Below are 24,663 nucleotides of genomic sequence, written 5' to 3' on the forward strand. Positions count from 1 at the left end.
TATGGTGAAGCAAAGAGTGGAAGGAGCCATTCACAGGTAAGAAAATAAAACAAGAACCATAATTCAAACACTTACTAATATTATTATAAGTCTTGTACTCATGACTGTGGGTTTCACAGTGGTGATGCATGCACCAGCACGAAACACAATAGACCAAAAAGGTGTAACTACTATCCTCGCGTTTAAGTTCATATTCAAGTTAAATTCATACATTTGAGTATGAATGTTTTTTTTAATAGTTGGCTTATGTTTTTTTGCTAGACCCGAGTCCTTGATGGAGTATCCAAAGAGGAGGTTAGCATTTATACGAAAAAACACATATATTTGCTGAATGAATGTTTGGTACAAAGAAAGAACAGGAACTTGGGAGTCACACTGAGCACCACTTAAAAAGCTCCCCTGTCCCTTGTTGTGTGGCAAGGAAAGTCAAAATTTTCCTTTATAAAATGGGAATGATATAGATGTTTTATAGATTAAATAACTATACTTAGCATAATATCTGGTACATGGTAAAAACTGAATAAATGTTAGTTTCTTTCCTCTCTTATTTCAGTTTAAGAGGTGCATTCAAATGAGTCCAGAGAGAGTAATATTTACTAATTTAACCTACATGGTAGGGAGAGATGGATTTCACTGTCTGGTAAAGTGTAGTTTTAATAAATTGCACCTAAGTTCACTTTTTAAAAAGGGAAAAAAAATTCTTGCTTCTAGCTACATATGGGAAATATGTAATTGCACAGAAATATGAATTATGAAATTGTGTAGCACACATCTGGATGGAGAGTCAACAACATAGCCTCCACCTAATTCGGGTTTTTTTCCTCCCACCTAATTCTTTGTTACTCTTTCCTTCACTACTTATGGTTGTTTGTTTACCATTTAATTGTTTGTTACCTTCAGTTTACCACAGCATCGTTGTTTCTCCTTTGAGGAAGAATATTCTGTTTTAAAGGAAGATTGCCCGACAGGTTGCATTGAACTTTTGCAGAATAACTGGATATTTTCTTTGGATGAAGTGTCCATTTTGAAAATATTCCTTGACTCTGATCCTGTCGAAGTTGATTTCAGAAGTAAAAAACAAACAAACGAACAAAAAAACACAAAAATTAATTTGAATACACCATTTATTAAATAATGTTTTTATTTCACAGATCACAATGCTGGGGACATGATTTGATGTGAAGCTACCTTATTTTACCACAGTAAGTTGGCAAAGTTTTTCAATTAAAATTGACCAGTATATGTGATTAACTAATCCATCTATCGGGACTCTCTAGCCAGCATTCTTTCCCAATCCCTACAGCTTAAGCCTCATTATGGTGAAGAATAAATTTAAATGTTGCTCTTGGGATAAATAATGAGGCAGAATTTTGCTAACTTTGTGGTCTTGCCAGCTTAAACTAGAAGCAAGCAGGAAAGGAAGAGGAATTCAAACATTTGAATATTGATTCATGAAAATTAAGTCATTAAAGCCTTTAAATCTATCCTGACAGAATGGGTAGAAAAGACTGATGCCCATTGTAGATCCCTGTAGCACAATGCAATTCCTATAGGTCTGCAGAATCCAAAGAAAGGTATAAATGATGGCAAAAAAAGAATAGGACCAATTTATGTATCATTTTAGTTTGACAGATAAGGAAGCAGCATGATTTGTGCCACAGACTTACATTTAATTCAGGCAAAAATTACTTTAGCTTGCCTTGAAGTAAGAAAGATAGCCTCCCTTCCTATGTTTAATTTCCCATCTGCCCGTCCTTACCAAGCCCTGGACAGATCTACATATTTTCTGAACCTATTTTCTCCCTATTCATATCAGTATTTACATGTCCCATGGCCTACTTCTTTAGGATTTTGCATGGCTCAATGCCTGCCTGAAAAAGTAATGTAAGTGAAGAGATTAGAAAACAAAATAACTTCTGGATCACCCTAATATTTATCAGATGATACATTTGCATGTTAATCGAAATCTTCTGTATTTTATCACACTAATTAAAGGAATAACATTATGAGTAAAATTTAATGTACTGTGGTAGTAACTTAGGCTTATTCTGTCTATCTGCCTTGACTTTATGCAATCCTTTTTTTCTGACTTTATGTAATTCTTATTCTGCGTTTACTAAACCTCATCCTTCACAGTTTGAATTCGTAGACAATTTCTCAAAACTGAAAAATCAATTTATTTTGAAATATTTAACTAAATATCAAAAGAAAGACCTGAACAATTAAAAGTGGAGGCAATTCCTCCAGGGAGTAGCAAATGAGTTGAGAAGGGTATAGCAAGGGCCTGTTTAAAAAAAAAATAGATTTTTAGATTATTTGAATTTTAGATTATTTGATACATAAATTTAACTTTTAAAAAATGGCCAAAAGAAAGTCAAATGAAATAGAAAAAAGTTAAAAACCAAAGAACTAAAGTAAACAAACAGCAGAAAATGCTAAGCAAGATCAAAAGACAAAGACACAGAATATATTAGTGAGCTCTAAACATAGATGTTTAAAAGTATAAAACATAAAAATTATGCACAATATATAGAAATAACTTTAAAGTCTCGACCAAATAGATAGTTTTCTAGCAAATATGAATTACCTGTATTAATACAGACCAGAAGAGAAAAATAGCCAAGGAAGACATTAACAAAAATACTCTAAAACTATCCCCTAAACAAAACTAGTAAGGATAGATGACATAACAGGAGTGCTTTATCAAGGGATATCCTTCAGGGAGAAAATAATAGGTAACTGAAACATGATCAAAATCTCTATTCATTTTAAAAAGTCACAATTATTTTGATAAAATCTCATTAAGATAGTACAAGAAAAACACTTCATATGAAATTTAGAGATGCTAAAATTTTAAATAAAATACTAGCAAATCCAAATGAATTTATATTCTTTAATTAAGATCTAGTTTAAAATGTAACAATTAATATTAGGAACTTTATTCACCTAAATCATCACATTAAAAATTCAACGTTATAGAGGTATATCAAAACATCGCATTGTGTGCCATGAATTTATACAATCTCTATTTGTCAATCACATCTCAGTAAAGCTGGAAAAAAAAGGAATCCGAAGTCAAAAATAATAAAATCTAAGTAGATGCAAAACATCAGGTGATAAAATTCAACATCCATTCCTGATTTTTAAAAAAATAAATTCTAAGAAACTAAGGACATAGAAATTCTTCTTTACCATCTATCTAATACCTATGGCCAACATTGTACATTCACTGAGTCACTGAAACTAGTTGTCCAGAATAATATTTTGTCAGAACAATGAAAAGGGAGTTCGAGAAACACTGGGTTATGCAATGTTAAATAGGTTTCTAACTAAAAGACTACTGAGTACCTTTAATTAAACTGCTAGAGACCCACTGCTAATAATAATAATAATAAATAATAATAAAAAGTCAAAACAACTAAATGACCTAAATGTCCAACTAATTATGGTCTTATTCATGCAGTGAAATCTTTTGAAGCCATTGGAAATTAGTATAAAGAAGTAAATATAGCTATATAGAATATGTTTATTATAGAGCTGATTTTTAAAATCTATGGTACAAAACAATATCTATAATACTCTATTTTACAAAAAGAAGCACACATTTTCACATGTGTATATGCATAGAAACAAAGTTTCAGAAAGTCTTTAAAGAAAAGGTTAACACATTATTCCTGGTTGGTGACAATGCAGATAATGTTTTAAAAAATGTTTTGTGTGTCTATATTTTCTCATTTTTCTATAATGAACATATAAAAATATTTTAAATATTAAAGGTATAAACATATCACCAAGCAAGAAATATATACCAGAAAAATTTTAAATACCATTCAAATTGACCTACTATTTCAGGGGTTCAATATATTATTTCTGGCCAATCATAATAAAAAGTCAGTGGACAACAACATGCAAATTAATTCTTTAATAATTAAATATACTATCACTACACTAAATGTATCTTTAAAAGATTCAAAGGGTGACATCCAGAATGCTAATGCTAAAGAGAAAAACAATCATGTTGAAAAAATATTAAAAACTTGAGACACCAAAACACATTGTCTTCTTATACTTGGAGGTGATCATACAAAAATCACTCTACCTAGAATCCAGAAGTGATAACAAAAATAAGAGAACTATCGTCATCCTAGATGATGTTGTATTAGGGCAAAACAGCATTCAGCTTAAAACACTGACACTGCAGACTTTTACTGAAAATAGAATTTCATCTTGATGGCTAATTTGCAAATCATCTCAAGGATAATATGTTTCAAGGAGGCTATATTTATGAGCATTGAGCTTTTCATCCCTCTGTGAAAAGAAGGGGAAGGACAGCTCAAAGACCTGAATGGAAAGATCCCCCAGATTCTCTCTCTCTCCCCCCATTCATTTGTAGTCACAGAAATAGAGCAAGAGCACACAGTTATTGAGAAGGATTTGCATTTGGCAAATCCTTAATTGTGCTCCCACCACTTGAACAGATTCCACCAGGAAAAGACTTATGGCACAGTTTTCATCCAACAGCTTGGGTTGGAGTGTATCTCATTGGGGAGGCCACAGAAAAAGAAGCCAACCAGTTTTTCTCTATTTCTCTTAAAAAAAATTGAATTTTCTGTTCATATGGGTTTGAAAATCAATCTCCCAGTCTTTAAAGAGCACAGACAGCCTAGGAAGGTTGTAACTGGATCATGCAGATGCCCTGAACCTCCTGGCCGTGATGCTGTGACATAGATTCCATCCACAGTCAAACCTTAGACACTGCCAGAGAGCAAGTCAGAAAGCAGCCACCCTCTTCTCTTAGCCATCCCACACCCATGCAAGGAAAAACTCTGCACTAGCTTGTCTTCTGGCACCAAGTAACCTCATAGTACTTGCTAACAAGGAGTGTGTGTTAAGAAAGCTGATCCCCGCCCTCCGCCCACCCCCCTGCCCCGCACCACCCCATACAACGAACTGTTTGTGTCAGATTCAGATTGAATAAGTACTATTTCTGTGCCAGGGGAATGATATACCTTTTGCTAATCCTTAAAACAACTCAACAAGGTAAGCATCAGAATCCCCATTTTATAGAAAATGATACAACTCAGAATGACGGGTCAAGAACTACCCAACTAATTAAGTTATAAGAGTCAAAATTTGAACCCAGATCTGAGTTGATCTGACTTTAACCAGGGTCCTCTAACCTAACAAGGGCCCCAACAACTTCGACGGTGGGTATGGATAAGACAAGTGCAGTGCAGAACTGAAGGGCTGATTAGCTTCTCTCCTATGAGAAGTGCCGTCACAAAACAGGAAAGCAGAGAACTAAATCTTACCTGGAGGTGGAGATCAAAGACAGCTAATTCCTCCCAATGTGCTCAGCGAGGGGCTGGACCCCACTCCCCACAGACTGAAAGAGGAAACTGGGGTGAATTCTACAGCAGCTCTGAGCAGTTTTCCCAGGTGGGGAGAGCCTGGATGGACACAGACAGAGCAAATTAGGGGAAAGAAAAGAGGAAGGGCATGGTCTCACCCCTGGGCAATTTCGACTCTTTCCTCTTTCCTCCTAGCCTCTTTTCTCTGGCAGTCTGTAGAAAAGCCACTGACGTGCATCTCAGCTCCCAGGGCACAGAGAAATCTGAAGCTTTTGAGCCATTTCTTTGCAATTTGCTGCAAGTTTAAGGCCACACGTGATAAAGCTTTCTGTATGAGAGTGAAAGGAGAAAAGACCACTTGTGATCTTACTTGCTGATTCCCAGAAACACAACTCTGCAGGGGGCAGAGGGGAAGGGAACAGAAGCAGGAGGAGGGGCGGAAGTTTGTAACAAAGATCCCTCCTTCTCCTTCCAAAAAGTTTTTAAGCCAGCTGCTCCTTGAGGACATCACTGGGATCCTTCTGTTAAAAAAAAAAAAAAGCTCATAGGCTAAATCTCTGCGTGGTTTCTTTTCCCGTTGGGATTCTAGAATCTTAGGGACCGCATACCACGTCAGGATCAAGGCTCTGCAGGGTTCTCTCTAAAAAGGGTCAATTCTCAGACACATGATCAGTTGCTCATATCCAATTTATAATGGTCTAATAGAAAAAAAAGAAAAACACTGAATTTTTGGCATCCACTTGTTTATTCTATCTAAATTCCAAGGCGAGAGAATTCCTTGAGCTGAAAAATTCTACAATTATAATAAGTTCTTTTTCCAAGAGTACCATTTTAGGAGATTCTGAACAGTATTAGCTTGCATCTGGTTTATAGGAATAAATGAATTTGCTACCGGTATTACCCAAGATCCACCATATTCCTAAATGGCTGTGACTCTGGCCTGGTCACTAAACTTTACTGAATCTTGACTTCCTCTCCATAAAGCAGAATTTTTATTAAAATCAAAACAAAACACATTCATAGGGTTGTTTTAAAGATTTAATGATATGATGTACTCAAAAGTATATTTCAAATAACAAAGCACCAAATGACTGGAAAGTATCATCATTACATGTATAATTTCAGTTCACACAATAGTAAGGATCATTAACCAATAATCAAATATGATTATAAGCACATTTTACTACTAAAAGAAAAAAAGGATACAAGGAAAATAAAGAAAATAATAAATCTTACAAGGAAGCAATGGTGCATTCAGACTGTGAACGACCAAATATTTTATTTTAGATCAAACCAGCCTTTGCTAGTGAGCAAGCATCACAATAGGTCTTACACTTTTCAATGCGTCTAACAGGTGGCCGTTGGTGCATTTAAGGGGAAACAGTGTTTGCTATCCTCACTGAGAAATGCAGTTCTCCCCTGAGAGTGTAATTTGGCCAAACCCCAATTTGCTCAAGTTCACTCTCTATCATGGTTCCTCTTCTGACTGCTTGAGTCCACAGTTCATGTTACAGTTTTGAATGTACATAATACTTACTTTACATAATAGTCAGAGCTTCTCATGTATATAGCCTTGCATTGTACTGTATCCTACTTCCATACTGTAGACCAGGGGTCAGCAAACTTTTCCTGCAAAGGGTCAAAGAGTAAATATTTTAGGTTTTGCCGACCATATAATCTCTATCAAAACCACTCAACTCCGCCACTATGGTGAGTAATTAACCATAAATGAATGAGTTTCCCAGGGCTGCACTAACAAAGTACCACAACCTGGGTGGCTTAAAGCAGCAGAACTTAATTATCTCAGTTCTGGAGGCTAGAAGTCCAAACTCAAAGCGTCAACAGAGCCATGCTCCCTCTGAAACCTACAGGGATCCTTCCTTACCTCTTCTACCTTCAGTACTTGCTGACAATTATGAGCATTGCTTGGCTTGTAGATTTATCACTCCAATCTCTGCCTCTATTGTCACATGACCATCTTCTCTTGTGTGTCTCTTTTCCTGTTCTTAAAAGGACACCAGTCATAGTGAATTAGGACCCATTCCAGTGACCTCATCTTAACTTGATCACATCTGCAAAGATCCTATTTCCAAATAAGGTCACATTCACTGATACAGAGGTCTAGGATTTCAACATTTTTTGGGGGAGGGGCACAATTTAACCCAGAACATTCATATTGTCATTTCTCTCCTTACCTGAGTTTCATGCAATTCTTTAAATCATTCACTTCTATAGCACAATGGTGCATTCCCTTGTCCATTGGTTATTTGTTGTTCTTCCTCTGCAAACCACAGCTGGGCTAATTCAACTTCCTGTCTACTCTGTGTTTACATCCAACTATTTTAAATACTTGAAGAAAAACTCATTAACATGCCCTCTGGGCTTATCTTAAACTCATGATCTCTAACCTCACTGGGTCTTAGAGGCATTGTTAAACATACCTTTTAATAACCTAATCACTTTCCCTTTCTTCTGAATGATTTCTCTCAAACTTTTTTTCCCCCCAACTTTCATTATCAACTGATGACCTTGCTTAGGGAACTCACTGATAAAATTCTAAAAATCAGGAAAGAAATATTGTATTTTGCCCTCACCACATTTACTCCCCACCTGCATGTATATTCATATTATTTGTCTTCTTTCTCTTCCTATGGATGTATGGTCCATGTTTCTAAGACTACGCTTTCATCTGTACTCCTTAGCTAAAATTCCTCTTCTCTATTTGTCTCACCAGTTCTGTTTTTTGCTTCCACCATTCTACCACAACTGCTTTTGTCAATAATATCAAAGACTTTCACATTAATAAATCCAGTGATCAATTTCCAGGCTTCATTTTAATTGATCTATTAGCAGAATTGTATACCACTGATTGTGCCCTTTTCTTTGACCCATTTTTTTTCAACCAGTGGGTTTTGGAACCCCACACTCCCTTACTTTTCCTCCTGCCTCAGCGGTCATTTTCTGTTAATATCCATTGCCACAGCACTGCACAGTTCAGTCCTTGGAATATCTTCTTTGCTCTAACTACACTTACTCCCTTATGACCTCATCCAGGCTTATCACTTAAAGTGTCATTTATAATTTAAGTTGAATGAGATTAAGAAAAACTTTGTAGTTCCATGTTGGAACTAGGAGTTGATGTGAACTCGATATGAATAATACATATCCCAGATCTCTACACTGAAAAGGCCTAGAAACTCATCGCTGGTGGGAATGTAAAATGGTACACACACTTTGGAAGAGGGTTTGGTGGTTTTTTATAAAACTAAGCATATTCTTCTCCTATGATCCAGCAATCACATTTCTTGGTATTTACCCAAAGGAGTTGAAAGCGTATGTCTACTCAAAAACCTGTACACAGATGTTTATAGCAGCTTTATTCATAAATGCTGAAACTTGGAAGCAATCATGATGTCCTTCAGCAAGTAAATAAATGAACAGTGGTCCATCCAGACAGTGGAATATAATTCCATACTAAAAAGAAATGAGCTACCCAGCCATGAAAAGACATGAAGGGAATTTATTTATTTTTAAAAATATTTGTTTATTTATTTTAGAGAGACAGTGAGCATGAGCACAAGTGGGAGGGGCAGAGGGAGAGAGAATCTCAAGCAGACTCCTCACTGAGCTTGGAGCCCGATGCAGGACTGAAACCAAGAGTCAGATGCTTAACCAATTGTGCCACCCAGGCACCCCAACATGGAGGAACTTTAAATGCAAATTACTAAGTGAGAGAAACGAATCCGAAAAGGCTACATTACATACTATATGTTTCCAACTCTAGGACGTTCTGGAAAAGATAAAACTATGGAGACAGTGAAAGACCAGTGGTGGTCAACGGTTAGGGCTGGGGGTGATGAATAGGCAGAGCACAGAGGATTTTTTAAGGCAATAAAAATACCCTATATGATACCATAATGATGAATACATGTCATGATACATTCGTCCGAACCCTTAGAATGTACACCACCAAGAGTAAACCCTAAGATAAAAAATGGACTTTGGGTGATTTATGATGTGTTCATAAACAGTTCATAAATGGTAACAACTATACCACTCTGATAGGGATATTGATAATGGGGGAGGCTGAGTGTATGGGAGCAGGGTGTATATGGGAAATCTCTATACCTTCCCCTCAATTTCATTGTAGGCATGAACTTCCATTATGTAGAATAACTGTGTGGCCCATATGCCTTCTTTATCTTCACTGTGTTCCTTATCCTACTCATACTTTGTATAAGACAGAATTATAGTCCCCAAAGATGTCCACCCAATCATCCCCAGAAAATTGTAAATATGTTAAGTTACATGGCAAGAGAGACTTTTCAAAATGTAATTCAAGATCTTAAAGTAGGGAGATCGTCTTGGATTCTTTGGGCCCAATATAATCACATGAGCCCTTAAAAGCAGAGGCCATTCTCTAGCTGGAGACAGAAAGAATGTAGCAGAAGTGAGAAAGTCTGGGTGGCTCAGGTGGTTAAGCGTCTGCCTTCAGCTCAGGTCATGATCCTGGGGTCCTGGGATCGAGTCCCGCATTGGGCTCCCTGCTAGGCGGGGAGCCTGCTTCTCCCTCTGTCTCTCTCTCTCTCTCTCTCTCTCTCTCTCTCTCTGACTCTCATGAATAAAAAAAAAAAAAAGAAGTGAGAAAGTCTTAAAGTCTAAGAGGGGATCATGTGACATTGCTGGTTTAAAGATGGGGCTGGTGAACAAAACAATGCCTGGAGAAAGGAAATGGCCTAAAGAAGCTGAGAGTGGTTCCCAGGGGCCAGCTGGCAAGGAATAGGGGCCTCAGTCCTCTAACACAAGGAACTCCATTCTGCCAACAACCTAAGTGAGTTCAGAAGTGGATTCTAGAGACTTTTGGAAAGATGGCAAACATCTGATTTCAATCTTGTGAGAGACCAGAATCAGAGTCCAGCCAAGTCCATCTGGACTTCTACCTGGACGAGCTGTGAGCGAATAAGTCTGCATTATTTGAAGTCACCAAGTTTGTGGTACTTTATTACAGCAGAAATAGAAAATGAATACATCATCGTTAACTACTTCGAAGTCTCTGAAGACCAGGGTTCTGTGAATTCACCCTTGGCATCTGGCAGGGAAAAGTCAGTCAAATTGACAATAGAGCAAGGAGCCGTTTTACCTCCTGAGTGCTAACAACAAAGTATGAAGCAATATGCTCCCCCCCACCCCACCACACACACAAACACATACCCATCCAGCCCTGACTGGTCTCAAGAGGCCAAAAGATCCCAGACAGCATGGGCAGCTGGACAGTTGTTTAAATCTGACAGATTTCAGCAGAAGTGGACCTTGGGCTCCTTTCCTAAGCCAGCAATGATGTCAGAAGGAAGGATCAGGACATGAAGTAGCTTCCGGATTAAAGAAGCTTAAATCTATCCTAACAAGCAGAAGATTTTCTAATTATTTAAGAACTGATTTTCTTTCTTTTTTCTTTTCATTGGTTAGGGTGTATCCATATCCCAAGCTCCTCCTCATATGGTTTAGCAGGCATAGAGGTGATCTGTAGAGCTGAACCAGGACACACTGAACTGATCTCGGAGGCTTTCTACTGCCATCCCTTTGCTCTGGCCTGAATCTCAGAATCCATTAGAAGATACATATCATCACCTCTTTTACCCTACCATGTGAATTAACTTTTCCTTACCTAAAACAACTTTGACTGCACCTAATTGCAGGAAGGAGATGAAGCATCAGTCAGGAATAGCCAGATGTTGCCTCCCTTCCACTGAGGACCATAGCAGCACTGTAAGAGGATAGCCCCGGGCGAGGGATGAGATTCATATCTCGAGAAGATATTGTCAGTCTTGCTCCTTTGTGCTGTCTGTGGTTGGAAGAGTGTGTGTGTACACAAAGGAAGAAAGAAAATATAAGTATACAGTTTGTGTAAATACTCCACTGATAAAATTTGCCCAAGACATAGAAATATAAATGATAGATGGTTAGTTATTTTGGTGGAGGATAGTTTTGGACCAGAGGGAAGAAAGCTATGAATATACCAAACATAGGAGCAGGGATTTTGTCTAATAGGTAAAAGGGAAATCTGTATGTGTAAGCTTGAAGAATTAATCCTCGAGAACTTTGGGTAGAAATCACATTTTGCTTTTGTTTCTGAGGACTCTATGTTTGAGTTAATTAGAACCCTCTGAGTGTCTTGAATCCTTCAAAGTCTTCGAAAGCTTTCAAGTACGTGGAACAAAAATAATTCTGAGTCTTTACAACCAAATATCCCATGTATTGGGCATCGACAGACAATCTTTATGGGATAAATTGTAGTATTTATAGGCTAAAGGGCTGAACTGCTTATTTTATAGGATTCTGAAGCGAAATGCCAGAAATCCAGGGGTCTTCGTTATGGTGTTGACTATTGGATTAAAGAACAGAGCTTAGCTACGGAGAGATGAAGATCAACGCAGCTAAGAATTCATCAGTGATCAGGAAGGGAATGCGACCATGAGAATGGAAGCCCCCATGAGTCCTTAGGAATCGTAGGCAAGCCAATGGATGGCCCAATGCGGCATGCATCGTCTGGGCACAAGCCACTGCATTTGGAAATAAGAGGTAAGGGTGCCTTCAAAACTGGATGGAGGACTTGAACTGTGTAAATAACTACATCAAACATAATACCACAGAATTATATTTATATTATACATAGTTTTCACATTGTAACATCCACACTGTTCACCTGTGACACAATTCTAATAATTTTGAGTATATGTTTACTGTAATATTTATATATATAATATATATATATATATACATATATAAAATCTATAAAATCAAGAGGCACTTCCAGTAATTCTGGCAAACAAGGAGCATCACTGTAGTGTCTAAGCTAATAAACAATAAAAATAAGTACAATTTATCTAATATTTTTTCTGTACAATTTTACTTTTTACAAAATACTTATCAGCAATTAACTAAATTACTTAACAAATAATTATGATAGGAAGATATGAAGTATTGCTGCATATATTAAGTGCAAGGTACAGGTGAAAGGAAAAGATTTATTTCAGTTGCAAAATGATCACTGGTCTAATGCTTCACTTTTGGGTTTCTATAAGTTGATAAATTTGGAAAGTTATTAATAAACATATTCAATTGAGAAGTGGTAAGGATTACCTTGTTAAAAACTGTCATGTGCAAATGACATCCCCTATACTGTTACTTTGGTTGGTATTTCTTTGAAAATATTGCTTTTTAGGAATACTAAATTTGGTTTGCAAGTACTCTGGTTTGCAAGTACTCTACAAAGTCAAATATCTGGGACATGCTAATTTAAGCTTTCCAATGGCAGTTTTTGTTTTGTTTTGTTTTTTGGGTTTTTGGTCAGGAAAAGGAAGAAATAATGACAACCAGAACAACTGTTCCATCGGGCAAAAGAAACCCATTTTAACACCAAAAACCAAATCAAATTAACCAAATCAACCCAAACCAAAAATATTCTAGATTCAGATTACAGTTCTTTCAGTTGCACATCCTAATAGCATTATAGAAACCCAGGGAGATTCTCATTTTCATTATTTGTTTCATTTATTTGTTCTGAAAGTTTCAGAACATTTATAAAAGCACCAATTTTCATTTTGTGATTTGCATGATAAAAGTCCTCAGGAAGAAATATCAGGGGGTGGGTGGGTTCAGTGATATTTATTTCCAGTGCTCATCAACTAACAAACTGTCCTTGTTGGAACAAAAATGGTATGTATTCTTCGGTGAGAATGTATCAAGAAGTAAAGTGATACTCATAAAGGGAAAACAAAAACAAAACCACCAGTTAAGCAAACATAATATGGTGAAAATCCCATGCAAATATTTCACAGAGTATTAAAAAATAGTGATTTAAAAAAAATGAACAAGTATATACTAAAAGTCAGGCCAATAAACCCCACTAACAGGTATTATACAGATACGTTAGGGTTATCATTTAAAGATAGCAACACTGTAGTACTGGTTTATGCTTATAACTAGCTAAAAGAAAATATGGTAGGAGTTGCTTGAGCCATAAAAATAATCAGTTAACTTTTAAAAGAAGATTGATGGAAAATGCTAACCACAAGAAGTTATATACACAAATAAAACATCTCTAAACAATTACTTTTAATTTTGCATTAAATCATCCAAATATTTTGCTATAATATAGGGAGTAAAAATACTATAAAAAAAAATTCTGTCCCTTCAAAAGGTACTCAAGCAGCAGTTTCCAAGCTCCAAGGGCTAATTCACATTCCAAAGCATGTGTAAGTGCGGAGTGTAATAAAGGAAGTCAGGGTTGAAATATGGATCCATTAAGCCCCTTTACTCCAGAGTAACTGATAACTAAATTGGTTTGTCACAAAGATGGAGGGGTATCCCGGGGTGATCCTTCACATTTTATGTAGTGTTCACTCCCAAACCATAGCTCTGCCCCCCCCCTTTTTTTTTTCTTTTTAATACCACGGGCTGCACCATGAAACCAGGCAAGGCGAGTTAGAACTTGGGGTGAAAGGCGTTCTTTCTCCTTATTGTGGCAGAGAAGTTCTGATTCCTTTTGCTTTACTATTTTGAGTTATGGAAATAAAATCGAAGAGAAGCCCCACTTTTCTCCTATGAGTTTGTTTCTTGTGTGTTTTTGTTTTGTTTTTTAAGAGGGAAGGGAGACTTCCTGCTACAATTTGTTTCATCTGAAAGAACTTCTACTGACATTGAAATTTTAGTTAAGGCAGTAAAGTTTTAAAATAGTTTTTTTTTATTTCTTTTCTATTAATGAATTTCAAATTCCAACCTACCATTTGATCAGTCTTGGTAGATGAAGCAGTGGGTGTGGATTATTGCCTGGTCAGTGCTTCATCTGTGAAAGTCAAGATTAATAAGATGTGATTTTCTTAGTAATGAAGATAAGTATTTGGCATTTTCAGTGTGTTACAATTTAGTAAAATATAATCTACATTAATAGACCACTTATTTTAAAAACAACCTAATCCATGATAAATTGCTGGATGATAATACACTTCTTTTTCTTGGGAAAACCCAGAAGAACTCGGGCTATAATTTGTACACTTAATCTAATTAAACTATTGGGACTAAATTTTTATCTATTTCATGTATTTCTTGGACCCTCCATAAAGCATTTGCCTCCCTGAGGCATGACATACCTTAGAAAAAGAACTAAATATTCTTTCCAGTTTTCTGTTACACAATACTAGTTCTGATTATATCAATATATTTAACATCTCTAAACCATGGGATGTCATTTTGCAAGTTTTGTTTTAGTCAAATAATTAAAAAAAACAATTTTTTTAAACAGCTTTGGTTCAAAAGCTTAATCAAATTTAAATATTCTTGATAGTACTTACATAGGATGTTTTAATATTATTCTCTTTGAAGCATTTTTTGATTGAATTATTTGCATGATCAAAGAACCACTTCTTGATGTGAAGCAATGAAGAAACCTTTCTGAACAGGGACAACATGTTCAGTATTTCTTATCAAGAAGGCATCGGCTTGACTTCTCTGTTCCACCACTCCTCAGGGAAGCAGAAATCCATGAATACCAATGCCTGTTAAGGCAATCAACCTCAGAAGTATAATATGGAGAAGAACTAGCTGCCCTCAGATAGGAAATTCAGGCTCTTTTTAGAACCTGAAGCATATACCAAAAACCAATTTTGTTTTCCATGTCTATATAATTCCACGTAGTTTACAGTCTTACTGCACTTAATAATTAATGGAGGATCAGTATTTTTTAATCTGCAGATGTGAACACTGAGTTCCACCAATAATAAAGCTTTAATGTTCAGTTTTGGATCTCCAAACATATTTTGCAACAAAATGCCCAATTCTTTTGTGTCACCATTGTTAACCTGCTGTTAGAATGATTTCATGGTATGAACATAAAGAACACTTCAGGTGAGGTAAAAGCACCATTAGGTAAGGGAAAAGCAGCATCATTTTAACAAATGAAATGTGTGGTGATACACAAATGCCCTACCATCCATGGTGCATCATGGAGACTGAAAACCCTGTTCTTGTTCTCCGACCATGGATCATCAGTGCTAAACATAGTAAATACCATGCAAAACCTCAAGTTAAGTTATTCAATGCTCTGTTTGTGGTTTCATTAACTCAGTGCTTATAGTCTAGTTAATTTACTGCAAACTTGCTATAAGAATTTGAATATTTTCTAGAGGAACAACCTGATATGAATATAGGACCTAAAACTTGCATAATTTGCTCTGAATAGAAGTTCTACGAGTAATTTAATTTTGGAATGCTCCTCACCTAAAATGGCTACTTGGTTTCCTAATCTTAAAGTGGAATTCTGTTGAACAGATTAGAAACACAGACTGACAATATCGGCAAATTCGGTTTTGTTTCATGGAAAAATCATGAGAGAAATGAATGACCTAGAACAATGATCATAAGGTATTTTGTTGCTTGTTAGGAGAAAAGATGAACAAAGGAAACTCAGTTTGGATTCAAACTATATTGATATTCTAGCTCTCAGTGGTCTGGAGTTGAGCTATTAGCATTTGAAATTTTATTGATATTTTCTTTCCACGTGCAGGAGCTGATAATCTCTAGAATAAGGAGAATCTTGATTTACCCCAGGCTACAAAAGTTTACAAAACTCTGTTTTACTAGAGCCTTCTGCCAGTTTGAAAAGACAGTTTATTTCCAAAGTGGCCTATAAGCTAGGAAAGGCATCAAGTGGGGACTCAGCGTTAGGATGGAAGAGAGGACAGTAAGATCCTTACTGTGGTTTTCATTCTTGTTTTAGAAATATTTTAAAAGGCAAGGAGTGGAGATCCCCATAGTGACAGAGAAGCACCAAAAATACCTGCCAAAGTAGGATAGAAATGAGTTTTTGATTATTCACTTCTCATTACTCAGGAGTTGTTCATGACACAAATCGCTCACTTTTGTAAAACAGTCATTTCAAACTTTAGACTTTATTTACGATGATAATTTTCATATCTTTATTACTTAGAAAATAATTTATATTTTTCCACCATTTAAACAAAGAATAGGCCTGAGTCTCATGCGTTTTGCACAGCTTTTACCCTCAAAGAAAGTTCTCTGGGCACGTGACAGGGGACGTCGGGAAATCGTAAATCAAGAGAGGCAGGGGACATGAGGAAATCACAATACATACAGGTAATATGAACAGTCTGAATGTCCTACAATCCCTTTTCTTTAGTTTTACTGGGATTGCAATGGTTAGGGTTTGTTCTGGAATTCCATCAAAAGGGAACAGACAGAATTGGGTATTCTTTTAGAAAATGAGTATTTCCTTAAATATGAGGACATCCCTTCACTTGTCAGATGAAGACCAACAGAGATCTATCCAGAGCTACTGTCTTCATCTTCTACTGAGAGCAAAACTAAGTCTTATATAAATGACAAAAAATACAATTTTATCATTTAGAAAAAAACTAAAGTGGTGTTTTCACCAAGGAAACAATATCCTAAAGGTTGGCTTAAGACGGATAACTGATAAAACATTCTATGAGCACGCTGGAAATAACACCAATGATGCTCACAGGATACCTGGTCTTTTCCTTAACAGAAAGCAACCCCTAGCATCAAGGTCACCAGTTCCAAATTTTCCTACCATTGGTTTTATGGCTATCTATACAATTATCCCTTTTCCTAAATGGGCTAGAAATTCCTTCATTTGAAAGACCTGAGTTTATCTAATGGCACCTATACATAGGCTCATATAAAAATGTAGTAAATGGCAACAAATACACTGGCACCACAGGGAGTATGCTCCAGAGTTGGAAGTGAACACGGTAATATTGCTCTCACCAAGGCGAGGGTGAATATCATCAGCGGAAAACATCTCTTTATGTCCCTAGGCATCCTTTGGGATGTAATGAATGTGTATGAAAGTCTCATACTTGATCTCCATTCCTTTATTTCAATGGACTTTTAGCTTTAATAGACTGGGAATTTATTTTTGAAGAAAAAATGGTCAATCTGCCTGGACTGATGAACACAATTCTGGAATGAAGAGGTTCTAAGTGCTTTGGCCACCATTACTTCATGTATTTTAAAACAAAATAAATGAAACCAGGTAGTTTGCTAAGACCTCTACTCTGGCAGTCAGGCTGGCCCCTATTTGGGGCTTTCCAGCTTTGACAAAGCTGCCAGTGTATGCTTCTAGACTCTCAACTGTACAGCTGTCATTCCACTTGCTCCACAACCATATTTTTCCTCGACTTAGCAAGTGTTTTAGATATGTATGGCATTGGGAGAAAGGGAAAAGATTTGCTTTGTTAAGGAATTAAATGCAAGAGGTATGTGAGCACAATTTTTTTTTTCCCCTCCTCTCTTATTTGCAAGGGCTGGAGAACAGTTAAAGTCACTGGGGAAATAAATGTATCTGACTCACAGCAATTTTTGCAAACATGAGACACACAGGCAACACTAAGAAAATGGAAAACAACTCAGTACATACTGAATAATGAAGACCTAGTGTTAAGTCAAAAAATATGAAATTATTCTCATTATTTAAGTAGAGCCTGCATTTACTTGAGCCTTTTCATTTTTTCTTATTTAATGGGAAATTTGCTTTGAAAATGTTTGTTTTTGATCATATTATCTTTGCCTTGTGTGGAAAACGCCATGGGTTAATGTACAATCATTGTTTTGGGAGGGAAGAATATTCATTTATGAGAAACAAAGGCATCTTTAAAATGTAAACACTCTTTTCTATGACGTCAGAGGAAATAAAAATTAGAAATCACCATCAAGGTCTCCTTAGAAGCTAAGATCGTTTCATTGATGAGCAGTTACGTACATACTATTGAAGGAGGAATTATGACCAAAAAGTGTTGGCAAGAAATGGACACCAATCATAAAAATTCGGTATTGGTTAAGAAAGTCTTTCTCTTTGGGAGACATGGACCCCAAAGTTACACAAAAGTTAGTAAAAGTTCCTAGTGAAAAAACCTTTGTGGCATCCTCACTTAATTGGCATAAAATAACTGTATCAGATTATCATTTAAATTAGGATAGGTAGATAAGTGGCTGTCCATAGACCTCCGTGCAAATGAATCATCACTCTCTTACTGGGCTTGGAGATAGATACAATGTATAAAAATGGTGATTAAAATATAACTTTATAAAAATGTTTCCCTTTTCCTTTTTTTTTAAAAAAAGAGTTTACTATCTACAGAAACAAAAAAATCTTATATTTACATCGAGATAACTATTCATGACAAATATAATAATATGAAATAAAATATTGAAAGTGAGTATCAACTTTTTAAATAGAGGTTTGGCTCACAGCATAAACAAGTGTAGATAAACAAAATTAAAAAAAAAAAAGACTTTCAATAATAGGCCCAGTCCCCCCCAAATCCCTCTAATAATCTTCCCTGCCAAAAGGAACAGACAACGGGCCAGACTGCAGATAGAAGCCACCCCATCCCACAGCACATGGACCACCACAACAGGGCCATCAGTGGGAACCTCGCCACCCAAAGCCAATCTTCAATAGTTGCCAAGAATCGGTCTTTCACTATGTCAACAAACACCAAACCCCGGGTTGAAATTTTCCCCCCTCATCTCTCACTATATATCCTCCCACAGTGGGTTTCTTTTTGCCTTTTTTCTTTCTTCTTTTTCTACCACACATGTTGCAGCAAACTAAGACACGGGGGATCACTGTTAGAGCAATTCCCCAGGTCTTCTCTGGCAACGTTTGAGAATTCTAACCTAATTAAAAGATCTGCCTCCAGCTCCTTCTTAGGTGTTTATGTATAAGGAATTTCATCCCCTTAAAAAGGTGATTTGATCTTCGGTGAGTAACATACTCACAAACAGCTCCTATACATTCATTAGGCAAGTAGATTGGAAAATGCCTGTCTTCCAGGTTTAAGGCTGGCGATAGAGCGCCTCCAAGTGGTGCATGAGCAGTAGTACCAGTCACGTGGCCCTCTCACCAGCTTGTGAATACCCTCCCTCTGCGGAGGGATCTGTACTGAAACCGCATGGAGGCAGGCGTTTGGGACGGCGGCCTCTCTAAGACACTCCAGGATGAACTGCCTTGTGTTTGTTCAGATGTGCTGCGTCATACGCTGCAGCTATTCTATGAACTACTAAAACCATAAAAATCTCTCTTTGCATACACATACATACACACAAGCACCCTTTCACTCCTCTCTCTCATACACACACATTCTCACACACACACACAATGTTGGCAGGATGTATAAGAATTCAAATAATGCTCTGGAACTTTCAGCCGTCAGGACTAAGAGCAAAAGCTCCTTAGTTGGTAACCTACATTCACTGCACTGTTTCCCTGCTAAGCCGCACCGCCTTTGTGATTTGTTTTCCTTTATTTTTTCCTTTATAACTTATTATATCACAGTGACCACTATATATCTTAATATGAATGTTACTAAATTGTGGAGCCAGTATCCTGGCTTTCAGTGTTCATGTGCGTGTATGTGTGTGAATATGTTTTACATGTATCTACGTGCGAGCTTATATACACACACATATATATTTCTTCCTTTAGAAAATCCTTAGAAGCTGGTGTTGCAAATGTGAAAGCTTCTCTGAGCAAGAGTTTTTAACAATGTACCTCACTGTAAAAATAAACACATAAAATGCGAAGAATCCCAAAATGCAATAGCTGTTTGCCCATCTTCTCGTATTTCTACAGTGTTGTGTCTAAGTGTTGTGCTGGCTTGAAAAGAGTCTGTGACAAGTCACTCTGTTTGGAAACACAGCTCATTGTATCCAGCTGTCACTGGTTTTGCTCGGCGGTCGGGATCTCCTCTCCTCTGGGCTTCCCTTTCTCTTCCTCCTCTTCCCTGATGGCCTGGATCTGATCTGAGGAATGCTGCTGGGGGGACGGGTCCAGGGACGGATTCTCTAGGCCCGCCAACCGCTGTTCCTCTTCAATGACTTTCTTCCACATCTTGTGGTTCTGCAGGAGGTGCTGAGTTATTTGGCAGTAGATTTTCCTCCTTTTGAAAGTTTTCTTTCCTGAGAAAACACCAAATCACTTATTTGTGTGCTCAGTTATTTCTTTTTACATTATTAATAGGAGCTAAGTACCAAAGGGATACGTATGTCACTGGATTTGTTTATCAGGACGACGTTGTTTGCGAGAGTGGGGAAATAAGAGGAAGACCGCAACAATCAGTCATAAACCACGAAGACATACCGTGAACAGGATTTAATATTCAGTAATGCCCAATACAAGGTTTTGCTTGCTTCTTGGTATCATTCTCAATACATTCAGATCCTCAAGACTGTTCCCCTAGACCACTGGGAGAACCTCTTGTTACGTCTTTCTTCACTTTGTCAACTAATTCAACTCGCACAAGTCTACAAGACTGATTTCTTTAAAGTTGGTTTCAGTGTTATTGTTCTGCTTCACACGGACTAAAAAATTAACGTCAAACTCCTCTCAAAGTTCTCCCACAAGTGGCACAAACCCACGTTTGCAGTCTTCCTTCTTCTACAGCCTGGCTTCTGTCTCTACTTCACTGTTCTCTCTCCTGTATATACTGTGAACTCTTCTGCTTTCAAGCTGGTACTGCCCTCTTTCTCAAATGCTCTTCTCAGTCACTGAAAGTTCACGCCCACTTATTATTTTAAGACCCAATCCGATTTCACTGAATTCCTCCTCTAAGAAACAATCTCTCCCTCTCCTCTAAACTCTGATTTCATTCCATATATACTTCTCAAAGTACAGATTGCTTTCATTTTTTTTTTCCTTTCTCATTATCATTACCTCTTTTTCTGATCACCGTATAGCCAAAATCTTTGAGTGGAAACTCTCATCCCCTTTTTAGTTATGTAGTTCTAGAAAAGGTTGTCAAACTCTACTCCCCCCACCCTTCTGACAACACAGCTGTGTCGCGGTGACTGGTCAAAGGGTATATATATGACCCAAATCAGGTCAGTTAGAGTCCTTCCCTGGGATTTTTCCCAATGGCACAGAATGAGAATGAGTAAGGGAATGGGGACTGGGGATCTTTTCTCCTCTGCTTGTTTATCTGGAATGAAGGGAACATAGAGCTGGCTCTAGTTCCAGTCTCATGAAGAAAGCAAGGTTGAAGATCAGGCTGTCAGGCGGGGGTCTCTGAGACAGGGGCAGGTGCAAGTAAGCATGGATACTAGACAACATTAGGTTTACCTGAACCAATCATTTCCATTTTGTATACGCTCACTTGATTGGAGTCTTCTCACTTGTAACAAAAACATTTTCCTCAGTAATATGCATCCTTTAGGGCACTTATCTTGTTCTCATATATTCTAGGCATTAGCCCCTCTATTAGACTCAGCTTCTTTTAGGGAGCCTTGTAAAGACCTATATACACCTTATGCAGAACGAGGCTCAGCAAATATGCTTGTAATAGATAAATTACCCTGTCTTGGTGACCCAAACAGTTCATGTTTTCAACACAGAAGTACTGAAGCCAATTCTCACAGAACTGCATCTCTTGGTTGAGGAAGTGTAATAAAATCAATTTCAACAGAAGAAACAGAAGATATGTTAAAGAATTTGAATTGATACCATAATTCACTATTTAGTCTTCCACTTCCTTATCTATTTATTAAGCACTTAATACATACCAAGGTTCTGGTCATTCACTGATAGACATAATGCTTGCCAGCATGGAGTTTTTACTCTAGTGGGGAGACAGTGAAAAAGCAGATGCAATCACACTGAGTCTTACAGAATCTTTTAAAGGTGGCAGGAAGAGAGAAAAAGGACTCAGTTGAGAGGATATGGCATGATGATGGTGGCTTGGGACGGGGTGAAGGTAATGGAAATGAAGAGAATTTGATAAATGTGAGATACATTTGTGAGGTTTAATCAACAGGACTTTGGCAACTGATTAGATGTAGGGAAAAAAGAAGAGGGAGGAATCAAGTTAAAAAGAGAGTTACCCTATGGCCCAGCAAGTGCACTACTAAGTATTTACAAAAAAGGATACAAACATAGTGATTTGTAGGGGCACATGCACCCCAAAGTTTATAGCAGCAATGCCCAACAACTGCCAAAATATGGAAAGAGCCCAAATGTCCATCGACAAATGAATGGATAAAGATGTGGTGTATATGTACAATGGAATATTACTCAGCCATCAAAAGGAATGAAATCCTGCCATTTGCAATGACGTGGATGGAACTAGAGGGTATTACACTAAGCAAAATAAGTCAGTCAGAAAAAGACAAATACCATATGATTTCACTCATGTGTGGAATTTAAGAAACAAAACAGATGCACATAGGGGAAGGAGGGGAAAAATAAGATGAAAATTGAGACAGAGGCAAACCATAAGAGACGCTGGACTCTAGGAAACAAACTGAGGGTTGCTGGACGGCAGATGGGTGGGGGGATGGGGTAACTGGGTGATGGGCATTAAGGAGGGCATGTGATGTAATGAGCACTTTGTGTTATATGCAACTGATGAATCACTAAATTCTACCTCTGAAACTAATAAAAAACAAAACAAAACAAAAACCCTGAGCTGTCTGGCCTGAGCTGTTGAGTAGCTGGTATTAAGATGTACTGAGAGGGTGCCTGGGTGGCTCAGTTGGTTGGGCGACTGCCTTCGGCTCGGGTCATGGTCCTGGAGTCCCGGGATCGAGTCCCGCATCGGGCTCCCTGCTCGGCAGGGAGTCTGCTTCTCCCTCTGACCTTCCTCCCTCTCATGCTCTCTCTCTACCATTCTCTCTCTCTCTCAAAAAATAAATAAAAATCTTAAAAAAAAAAAAAAAGATGTACTGAGAGGCGATGTTAGATGAGGAGATTTGAGGGGGATGCTGAAAACGAAATATCTGGGAGACCTTCAAGGGCAGGGGTAAAGTAGGCAGCTCATCTTTGAGCTTAGAAAAGGGTCTGTTCACAGCCAGAATATAACCCTTACTACCTTTATCTGAGTGACCATTTTAGACTTAGGCCAAGAATTTAGAAAGTAGGCTAAGATCCCCTCTTAGACTGTAAACTTCCCTATGGACAGAAACCTGTTCCTCCTTTTGTATGTATATTCACAAAACTCCAGACTTCAGTAAGTATTCAGTAAGAGTTTACTAGATGAATTATGTTCTCCCTAGTTTCTGCTCCACAGTTGCAAGTAAATGGTGAAGTGTTGATATGTCATAAAAATGACAATGATACGAAAAAGTGGTCCACAGGATATTCTGATCTAATTGAGACTATGTTAAGAGTTAATAGTACAAGTTACCAATATGGTCAGCAGGGATATTTGGGTTTACTTAATGAAGTAGCAATGATTCACAATGTATAATCTGGGGGAGGGGGAGGAAGAAAAAAAAGAAGAAAAAATAGTAACAATAAGAAAAAAAAATCTATTTATAAGGTGTGCCAAAGGAACTAGATCTCTTGGAAGCCATCCACCAAAATTTTTATGGAAGTACTAGTGATTCCTTCAACAGTTTTATTATAATATACCACAAAAATTTCTTGCATTTTACAGGATAAGATCAATTTAAAAATACAGATCAAATAAAAGGACATTAAATTAAATTATCCTGAATTATTTTTGAACCATACAGACACATAACAAAATCATTAAGTTGAATAAATGCCAGAGGGAATGGATACAGGCAGAATCATAAGCAAAAATTTAAAAAACAATTTACTGTATTCATTATTTTACTTATGAGATAAACCCATCAATCAAACTTATATTGACCACCTATTAATTGACAAGCAATTTTCTGGATGCTACAGACACAAAGATTGATTAGTCCAAGAGCTTGCCTTAAGGGAGCTTGCAGTTTATAGTGAAGAGAGCAAAGAAGACAAAAAATGAAATACACATGATGTATTTGTGTTTTATGACAATGTACGCATATGACCAAGATGGAATTAATGTTCCCCTTAGCTTGACTAACTTTAGACTGATTTCTTCCAGATTATCGTTCTCTGACTTCCCTTTCCTTATAGCATTTACTTTATAAGAGTTGAAAGTGCAAATACCTTCTCTGCTCCTTTGTAATACAGATAAATCTTCTCCCAGCTTCTAGCCAGTTTTATAACCCAGGAGCATCTTTCTCAAGTACCTGGGTGTGATTCTTTTGAAATTAAATCACTGAGAAAAACAGGGTCCCTAACTTCCAGTCTCCATGGGAGGGTAAGTGCCCAACTTCAACAACTACCAATTAGCAAACACAGATGGCTCAATCACATTGACCAACTTCCCTCTAAGGTCCTATAGTACTTTTTCAATAGCTCATGTTAGTGCTTAAAAATTCTCCTGCCTTAGTTTCAATAGAGTTGAGTTTAATATCTCTTCCTGATTGCAGTAATCTTGAA

At 37.2% G+C, this 24,663-nt stretch overlaps 2 protein-coding genes across 7 annotated transcripts in view; both read right to left on the reverse strand.

Annotated features, from left to right (window-relative positions):
* Positions 1–19,547, reverse strand: part of SLCO1C1 (solute carrier organic anion transporter family member 1C1) — a 75,096-nt gene extending 55,549 nt beyond the window's left edge. For 2 of the 5 annotated variants that reach the window (XM_073877895.1, XM_073877898.1), the window contains exons 1-5: positions 14,135–19,547; positions 11,017–11,193; positions 6,889–6,980; positions 5,313–5,450; positions 895–1,049 (exon numbers count right to left, since the gene is read on the reverse strand). In XM_073877895.1, the coding sequence (XP_073733996.1) occupies positions 895–1,023 (129 nt within the window). In that variant the 5' untranslated portion in view covers positions 1,024–1,049; positions 5,313–5,450; positions 6,889–6,980; positions 11,017–11,193; positions 14,135–19,547. Of the gene's footprint in view, positions 1–894; positions 1,050–5,312; positions 5,451–5,509; positions 5,671–6,888; positions 6,981–11,016; positions 11,194–14,134 lie in introns of those variants that run through there. The other 3 variants (XM_073877897.1, XM_073877896.1, XM_025879886.2) reach the window with 3 other exon arrangements.
* A 130-nt stretch (positions 19,548–19,677) lies between these two features.
* PDE3A (phosphodiesterase 3A) overlaps positions 19,678–24,663 on the reverse strand; it is a 316,118-nt gene continuing 311,132 nt past the window's right edge. For both annotated transcript variants that reach the window (XM_025879891.2, XM_025879892.2), the window contains one exon: positions 19,678–20,351. In XM_025879891.2, coding sequence (XP_025735676.2) covers positions 20,110–20,351 — 242 coding nt within the window. In that variant the 3' untranslated portion in view covers positions 19,678–20,109. The remainder of the gene's footprint in view (positions 20,352–24,663) is intronic.

This window comes from Callorhinus ursinus, unplaced genomic scaffold (genome assembly GCF_003265705.2).
Source record: "Callorhinus ursinus isolate GAN/ISIS: 27379988/994484 unplaced genomic scaffold, GSC_fseal_2.0 scaffold27, whole genome shotgun sequence".
In the NCBI taxonomy this organism is placed as follows: Eukaryota; Metazoa; Chordata; class Mammalia; order Carnivora; family Otariidae; genus Callorhinus; species Callorhinus ursinus.